This window comes from Sinocyclocheilus anshuiensis, unplaced genomic scaffold, assembly GCF_001515605.1.
Source record: "Sinocyclocheilus anshuiensis isolate Anshui unplaced genomic scaffold, SAMN03320099.WGS_v1.1 scaffold63, whole genome shotgun sequence".
Taxonomy (NCBI): Eukaryota; Metazoa; Chordata; class Actinopteri; order Cypriniformes; family Cyprinidae; genus Sinocyclocheilus; species Sinocyclocheilus anshuiensis.
The window spans coordinates 3,653,717-3,663,613 of NW_015552625.1; the positions used below are offsets into that span (position 1 = coordinate 3,653,717).

Sequence of the window (9,897 nt, forward strand, 5' to 3'; positions counted from 1 at the left end):
TTCGATTTTTTTTTTTAATTAAAAGAGCTGTAAACTACTAAATGAAATTTACAAATGTTCATTTTCTGTGAAGCTGCTTCGCAACAGTGTATCATGAAAAGTGCTACACAAATAAATGTGAATTGAATTGCAAACAGTTATTAATGAATTTACTTATTTTGGCACTATATACATTCATTGCAAATTATGAAAATTAAAAAGTACTTTTTTTTTAGTACTTTAGTTTGTATTGATTTATTTTTGGGTGCGGGAGTGGGGTTGAGTACCACCACTTCTTTTTTTCTACTACAAGCATTGATTGTGTATCATATGCACGCCAAACACGTGCGTATCATATGCACGCCAAAGTCAATTTCTGCGCATTAACCGCATGCCAAACAGAAACAGAAAATCATGCTATACGCACTTTCATGAGACCGGGCTCATTTGTTTTGTTTTTGTAAATGCCATATCTGTCACACGTTCTTAGCAGCTCACAATTATTTGTTGTACCATAAATGTAACAAAAAAGTTTTTAACAAAGTTAATGTAATGACCTGTGTTTGATGATACTTGTCTTTATTTACTTTGATTTATGGAGTAATTTGGATTTCTCAACCTGATAAATTAAAAGGATTTATGTTAAAATAACACAGAGCAATAACATATTTTTTACATCTATGCAAATGCATATGCAATATTTGTAACTTAAATAAGTAATAATAAAATAAAGAGACAGTTATTTAACAATATGTTAAGGAGTAGTAACATTTGTACAGTGTTACAGTTACAACTGGCCCTTTGATGGCAGCCATAATGTTGAAGTGGCCCTCAGTGAAAATGAGTTTGACACGCATAAATCATCATAATAATCATTATACTTCTGTGAAATACAAGGTCTACTCTTTTTTCCCCCTAGTTTATCTTTACACTTTATGTTAGTCAATAGGGGCGATCTTAAAATGTTAACCCTGTTGCTTTAATTCTGTATAGAACACAATTGATCAATACAAAACAGATCTTTGAATATCAGCAATTTTCTCTCTAAGAACCACTGTGTACTGTAGTTTTATGACTCAAGGCTTAAACTGTCAATCATGTTATGTTCCTAAACCTATAATTATATCCCAACAAATATTAATATGTACTCATTTTAAAATGGCAGAGTGTAGCCTATAAATGCGTAAACACATTTTCTACTGATGTAATGTTTAGAAACGTAAGAAATGTACTTTAAAAATCACCTTACCATCCATTTTGTAGAACAACCACAGCAGCAGTCATAAAAATGCAAAGTTCTGGCATGAAACTCTAGATGGTGCAGTCCGATAGGTCAAACTCAAACTGACATTATGATATCATTATCACATGGCACAGATGATTGGTTCTTTTTGTATCAACAGCCAATGAGCTTGCTGCTTAACATTCAAATACTTGGCTAGTGCTTGCTGAAGCAGTTGCAGTGTGCTTCAGAAACCCCCCACCTTCCCCAGCTCCACCTGTATAGATCTGCTACAGGATGATTCATGTATGCTACAATGGGGTTATTTGTGCAGCAGTAGTATTTCTTGCATGAAGCAGCATGTTGTGGATGTACTGGCAATAGCAAGTCTCGGTACTTCCTCTGCCACAGCAGCAGCAGCAGCAGAGTAGTAGATCTATTCCGCCAAGACAAAACACATTAACACTGTCATGTACACCATGCCAATCCCTAAGAAAGTTGTCATGACAGAAATATAATTTTACAAACACATAACACATATGTGCATTTCTACATATGCTTGGACCACTGGAATTTCAATAATGAAAAAAAAAAACATTGTAATTTACTCTCGTTTAATAATATGAGTTGTTTAATGGAAATTGATGACTTCTCTTTGGCCTATATATATATATTTATATATATATATATAAATTTTTTTTTGAGCAAATGCTACACACAACAGAGCAAAGCACAGTAGAGGGCTGCCAATGAGGTCAAATGGGAGGTTTTCTTTGATGTTTAACTTGCTGGGTTTGATCCGACAAATGATCCAATAACAGCTTCAGCAAGTACAACATTTAAACAGCTGTCTACAATTATAGCACTGCAAACTCACTGAAAAAGTCATTTAAATCTGTCATGTATGAATCTACATACTCTGTTCCGTTTAACACCTGTGGCACCAGCACTTAATTACAAACATATGTGAATTACTTTTTTTTTTTTTTATTAAAAATCAATAAGTGCATTTAACCATTGCGTGCTTGTGTAGATAATATTTGAACAGCTTTCCAAATCCATGTGGGTTTTAGTAGCATATTTTAAATGACTTCGTGAGTCAAATAAATAGATGGTATGGACAGATTTAATAAATGATTCATCAGTAAACTGAGCATGAAAGTAGCTGGTTTTAAACACAACAATTTTTTTTTTTTCCCCGGCCTTACTTTGTTCCTTGTTCTTGGAAAATGCCATTCAACCCACATGATTTGTCCTGTAAGACCCAGTCACTGCATCTCATGATACAGATCTTCACTTTCGACACTGCATAAAACTTACATGACTCCTTCAGAGAGCGGTTTCAAAAAGAAAAAGAAAGCACATAGATTTATCAAAATGTTTATTTCTGCATAAACATGAACAAACTTTCTTTGGCTGCTCTTCATTTGTTTAAAGTTGATTTTGTATCATGTAAATTATTACATAATGCTGCAACACCAGAAAACTCATCAACATTTATACAATTTTCAAAGGTTATGACTCAACTATGCAAATGAGAATAAATAAACAAAAACAAATGCCTTTGAGACATAAGAGACAACACAATGATATTGTTTCTGCATTGCAGTATAACACTGTACATGTATAGCCTGTGTAACAGTGCAAATGAACCAACAACCCAGTCAGTGATACATTTGTTAGATTTAAGTTGAGCGGGAGTCATTTATATACACGTTCAATTTTCAAATTTGAATCAACACTGCAATGGAAAAAAAAACAAAAACAGTATATTATTATTATTAAATGTTCCACAGAAGAAAGAAAGTCATATAGGCTTGGAAAGACATGACAGAAATATAATTTTGGGGTGAACTAAGTTTAGGCTGATGTAGTAAAAGTCATTTTAGACAAACATGACCAGACAATATAATAAAGGGCTTAAGTGCAACACATTTTGGTTGTGAAAACATAATAGAGAAATACAATAACACAATTTTATGCAGGAAATGTATGACTTATTGAGCCTATTTAGTTTAATAAACTTGATGTATTTTCATAATAAGACATGAAATGATAGTTTTCACATGCCTTGGCTTATCTGAAGCAAACAAACTAAAACATCATGACAATACACAATTAGATATACAAATACAGGTAAATGTTTCTTGGCTTTATTAACATGTTAAACAACACTGAGTTAAGACATGGACATACTGTATGTACTAATGGCAATTGAAGTCTGACGATTTTGTGAACACTAGACATTGAATATAGAAACCAATGATTTTGCCCACAGAACACTAATATTTTAGGTCCATTTCAGCTGTGGTTAACGTGGCTAACTCTCTGCTGACATACATCTGTTGATCATAGGCTGTTTCATTATAACCACTCTGTCTGATAAATGCAGCGTTAGTTTATGGCAGCTAAAGTTCCATAAGGTAAATCTGTAGCCAATCATATGATGCTGAAAAACCCTGTGGATTTGATGATTAATATACTTTCTTTCGTCACGTACACACGTAAGCCATTTGTAGTAAGCATGTAAACGCTCTCTGTAGCACTACCAAAACACCCTGTGCTTGAGCATGAGGAATACTTTCACTTTGATTAGAAGACAAAAAAAACAATGCTTTGTGTTCTCAGGATGAAGGAGACAATTTAAATATGTACACTACCATTCAAAAGTAAAAAAAAAACGTTTGTTATGCTCACAAAGGCTGCATTTGAATGTATTTTAAAATGTATTTTAATCCTGTGATGTCAAAGCTGAATTTTCCGCAGCCATTACTCCAGTCTTCAGTTTCACATGATCCTTCAGAAATCATTCTAATATTTGGTGCTTATTATCGATGTTGAAACAGTTGTACTGTTTAATATTTTTGTAGAAACTCTGATAACTGTTTTTTCCCCCCAAGAGAGATGAATAGAAAGTTTAAAATAAAAGCATGTATTTGAAATACGGTGGAATTAAATTACAATGTTTTGTCACCTTTGATCAATTTAATGCATCCTTGCTGATTAAAACATTTATATTAAAGAAAAAAATCTTACTGAATCCAAACTAGAATGGTAGAGTATATCTGCTAAAAAAGTGAATTTTAGCTAGCATAAAAAAATAATTTTTCAAAGTTATAAATTAAATAAAGATTATTGAAGTATATATTTACAGTCTTTCTACTTAAAAAAAACATGTTTAATTCAATGTGTTACTTGTTGCTCTTTCTAATTGTGAGAAATGTAAACCTATACCAAAATCTTTTCAGTGTAGCATCTAGACAACCTCAAATCTAAAATATACGGACAAAAAGCCAAAAACTCCAGTTTTAATTTCATGTGGTCAAGTGCGTGAGTTTGTGTGTGGCCACTAGGAGACACAAATGTCAGTTTTGCAAGACAAATCCAATCTAATCTCTAAAATTAAACTTTCCACAGACCCAAGACCATTACAAAACACCATACAGTATGTACCAAATACAGTCCTCGGCTAACGATAATTAGTCTATTAAAGAGTCATCAACAGACACTTCACTAAATAACAAGACAAAACCCTGAAAGTAGAAGCAGGTTTATTCTGAATGCTCTACATGCGTGATCAGGCGATTAATTCTGGCCTGAAACTTGTTACTATTTTGGGTCCGAGTGAGTTTCATCTACACACTCCCTCCCTTTAAGAGAAATGGCTGTTGCAAACAGAAACCCAGTGGGTGCAATCAAAATGCAGATGTCCTCCACAGAGGTTCAAGCAATACTGAGGGAATACGAGCTCCACTATGGAGCGTGCAATTCAGGAGGAGCCACACACGGACTACTAATGTCTCGACCCTCCTTTGACATTTACACTTCAAGAGCTCCCCGCTCATCAACACCATCTCCTTGTAGTGGTAGAGAACGAGAGAGAAGGAGAAAAAAGCTGAGAAACAGTGTGTCCAGTGAGGTCAGTCGGCTGGTTCAAACGCAGGTTCCCTGGTGCACCGTGTGCTGCTGTTTACGGCTCTTTAGACTCAAGCACTTGTCTTTGAAGTCGCCGGCCCTCTGCTGAGACGTATCAATAAGAGCACTGGCTATGGTAATGCCTGTGGGGAGAAGGAAGAGATGAGAGAAAGGGAAGGAAGTGAGCTTCAAAGAAGAGGACTCAGAAGTTCAGCAGGTGAGGCGCAGCCTCCTGATAGGAGCACACCGACACTTAAACAAACCTCAGTGTCTGTCAATATCACAGCAGTTCAAGCTCATCTTACAACCATCAGTGCAGTTCACATTGCTATTTGTTTTTTGTTTTTACAACTGTACGCACTTTTGGCCACAGGGAATTTTAGAAAACATTGCATTCAGCATTACAGCTTGGTTGGAAATCATACAAATCATATAAATCTATGCTAAAATACATCTGAAAACTAGCAAAAATAAATGTTTTAAAGACAAAAGTGCCAATGCTTATTACTGGGATAAGATTATAAGATTATCAGTATTGCAGCAGGGATGTTTTTTCTGTCTGTACATGTCAGATCTAAGAGCAAAGTCTGAAAGCTCATTGTTTACCTTTGTAATCCTGAAATGAGGAAACAACGTAGTGTATCTGATATAGTTTGATCAGACTCGTAATGCTACAGGCCACATTCATCATTCACCACCGCCAGCGATTTTGATGATTTTCACTCAAATTTGATGGCCTCCAGTATATTTTGCTGCATGAATATTTGAATATGCAATACACCAAAATAAAGATCAGAGCCTCTACTTTTAAACAAAAAAAAAATCAGTTTTATTCTAGCTTGAAGCATTCTTTTTTTTATCAACACTTGAATATAGGTAGATTTCATAAAAATGCATAATTTTGAGCAAAAAGGTGAGAAAATCACATTTTTATCAAAAACTACGTCTGGATAATATTCAGTATAATTATCAAAGTATAAATCCAGTAAATCGCTTCCATCAACACCTCCAAAGCTTGCACAGACATATACTACTTCTTGGATCAACATTTTACTCCATAACATTATGCAGTTGTCATTTATATGCTGTCTATTGCTGATGATCGCATTATTTTTCATATGCATTTGTTTACATAAGAGATCGCTTGTTTCTCCATCCTGTTTATGTGTGTTTTTGTTCGGGAGGTTTTGTACTTGTTCAGAAGATGTGTAATAGCGCCCCCGAGTGTTTAACAGTGAAAACACGAAAAGCCGTAAAAACACGTTTTCTTGTAAAAGGCGAGATAACTCGTCAATGGTGGGGAAAGAGTTAATCGCATGATTACATGACAAAATTCAATAATGAATTCAAAAGTAGTGTATTGTGCACTTTTTTCATTTAACAGTACTGCTATATGAACAAAAGTGCAATAACGTTTGGTTTGCAAACTCTTTAAACAAATAAGATTCATTTTTACAGCAGTATTCCTTTTACATAGTAGCAGTTAAAATATTTATTGTAAATCTCAACTTATAACATTAATGTAATCAAATTAAATATAAAACAAAAGCTATTTGCCACTGCTAGGGCATGAATGTTTTTATAGAAAATATTTTATAGTTTGTTATAGAAAAACAAGTTATGCTCAGAGTCCAGCGCCTCGATCATAACACGATCATAACAGTATAACAGGCACCTTCCGAGTAGAGACCTGCACTATCGTGGGACAGAGTGCAGCGTGGGACAACACTTGATGGGCAAGTGCGGGCGGGTAGAGACTCGTGTGGGATGCGGGAGAATAAGGATGTACTCACACTAGGCAATCTTAACCGTGCGCCCGAGCCCGTTTGACCCCCAAAGCTCGGTTCGTTTGACTAGTCTGATCGCTCCGTGCCACGCTCGGGCTTGGTTCGTTTAGCCGGCCCTGGCTCGGTTGGAAGAGGTGGGGCAGAGTGCGGTTCACTTGGGCTCGGGCGCGGTACGCATGCAGTGTGAGCGGAGCGCGGAACTTCTGATACGTGCAGCATGATTGCGTGAACATTTCTGAGCGGCAAAAGTGATAGAGCTGTAAAGCAATATATTGTGTGTTACCGCGTCCCAAACGACTCAAAATAATAAACCACAAAGTTAACAAAATGATGCACTCCACTGTGTTGAGCGAGAGCGCTTCTCTGCTGCCTTCACATGCGGATTCTGCGGAAACTTCCTATTTCCCACTTCTGAAGTCGTGAGCGCTTCATGTGAGCACTGCTGCAGTCTTAGGCCCACCCCAAATGCTCTCATTGGTTGAGATGCGTGATGACGCCCATCCCAAGCCAGTACTGATCAACATCCCACCCCTCCTGTGACCTATGGTTTGTCTGTATGTGTATTCAGAGCCAGTGAGCAACGGACTTTCATAATAATAAAAAACTGCGTAAAGGCGCGATAAAATAATTGTCGGCGTTAATCAATTAATGCGTTAATGCGATAATACCGCGTTAACTTGCCCAGCCCTAATAAATATACAACTTTGCATGGATGGACCTAATATTTTTGACACTATTCCACCAAAGCATGATTGTTGGTGTAATTTCTTTCAATTACCTTTTCAGAATATCATTATATATCAGAATATCAATACCTTCTTGACCCAGTATTTGAATGAACTGCATTTATTTACAGCACACACTCTACATAACAATAGGACAACATCATCTAAGGAACAAAATGTTTTCCACCGAGGAGAGCTGTCCGTCTCAAGTGAATTAATTGCGAGGGTGAATCAAATCAGGTGTGCATGAGGAGAAGGCTAAAGTGCTCTCAGCTAATGGAAAATCAAACTCATTATTGTGATCTTTGGCAGGTGAACTGCTTGCATGATTAACCCTGATGAATCCTGCACTTTGAGACAGGATGTGCGAATCCGAGAACTCCATTAAAGGTAATCAGAAAGACTTTGTTGACCTGAGGCATGCATCACTGTAAATGAACCCTTTATAGCACCTCCATTATTGGAAACGGCCGTTGTCTCATCCATGTGAAGCGTAAATGCCTTCCCGCCACGGCCCGCGTTTGCCGTGAGCGTTGCGCGTGAGACAAGTTCCAGAGATAATCGGAAGAATGTCTCTGCGGGAGCCGAACGAGCAGCTGTCTCTTCGCACCACCTGCCTCTTCACAAAGTGTCATTATGCCACACCAAGGTCACTCTTTCAACTGATGAGTGTTTTCCGCAAGCAATCAGCCAGACTCCAGCCTCAGTGTGACGCCAAGGTTACTCTGAGAGGGAATACACTCTCAACCTGACTTTCTATATTTCCTTGAGTCATAATGACTTCACCCGTCATTCGCAAGCCACTGGCGGGACGTAAGATCTGGTGTGGTGGGGGTCAACAACATCATTTAACTTCAATGTTACTCGTGTGATTAAGGTTAGGGTAATGAACTCACTTGGTGTTTATTGTACAACACAGGCCTGACAGCATAGGTGACAACGGCTAACAGCGCTAGCACACAAACATCAGCACTGTGACGAATGCTAATGCAGTTTAGAAGTTTTGAAGAGGTTTTAAACCTTCCGCTCGGAGGCCCACAGCAATTAAATGGATAGTTCACTCAAAAATGACAATTATGTCATTATTTATTCACCCTTATGTTGTTTCATACTTTTTTTCTGTAGCCATTTAAGTAGCTATTGTCATATGACAGATCATAGTGATGTATATTTATAAAACAGTGAGTTCCAGTCCTCAATTCTGATTGGTCAGCAGCTGTGTTTTATTCACGATACAGCACGGCTATGACCGCTTCACCCAACAGTTCTGTGTATCACTTAGCAACCACCCTTAACAACATAAACAATCAATAATATAGCATTAAAACTGTTCCTTGTATTATGTATTTCAGCAAAATTATCATTATTTATTTAATGAAGTATGAGGGACCCCTGCTGGCGTTATGTTGCATCTTTCATCTTTAATTTTGAGACCACGCATCCCCCCCCATCGCTTTGCGTCGTGCCTAACAATGCCCTTCAGCCGTGACTTATTCACAATACAGCACGGCCTCTCGTACCTTATTGCTTACATATATTGGCCCATTACAACTAGGGCTGAACAATTAATTGCATTTGCGGTAATATCGCAATATGAAAATATGCGATTTTTCAACAGCAGAGGCTGTGATTACATTGTCACGTGACACGCAAGAGTAAAGAGGTGTGTTCGAAGTCGAACACATCTAAGCAGTCTTCAGAGGAAGCATCAAGTAGGCAAGCTACAGTGTTGCCAAGTTTTTTTTTGTCCAAAATGCAATAAATCCATTGAATCAATATAAAAGTTATTTTTCATATTGAAACTGTTGAAAATACTCAACATAGTAAGTTGATCCACATATGACAGCCTCTGAACTTGGTCAATACTAATCTTATATGCAGGCACTGGACTAAAAATACATTCAATCAGTCATCGCTCCAAAAAGAATTCAACGGGTCATCTTGTTAATGCTATAAATTAATTACAACAATAAAAGAAAATTTCCTCATGAACATACATGAACAACAATATCACATTAAACCACAGAAATTCCAAAATGACATTTCCCTTACATTCAACTTGAACGCGATATTGCAGTGATCTACGGCTGTGTGTATTAAATGCCGCTCCATCTGAAAGCACGTGATGGAGATTTACTATTAATCACAGAATCGGCTTTACTGACGAGATGCGCATGACAGTCACATGCGATTTATCGTGCAACCCTTGTTCGTTGATCACAAAGTACAAGTAGATGAGGAAAACTAGGATGCCGGGTGTATTCAAAGC

The 9,897-nt window shown here is 37.1% G+C and overlaps 1 protein-coding gene across 1 annotated transcript in view; it reads right to left on the bottom strand.

The window, feature by feature from the left end:
- Positions 1-4,403: 4,403 nt before the first annotated feature.
- atrnl1a (attractin-like 1a) overlaps positions 4,404-9,897 on the bottom strand; it is a 271,222-nt gene continuing 265,728 nt past the window's right edge. The window contains exon 30 of the mRNA XM_016457834.1: positions 4,404-5,259. Within this exon, the coding sequence (XP_016313320.1) occupies positions 5,135-5,259 (125 nt within the window). The 3' untranslated portion in view covers positions 4,404-5,134. The remainder of the gene's footprint in view (positions 5,260-9,897) is intronic.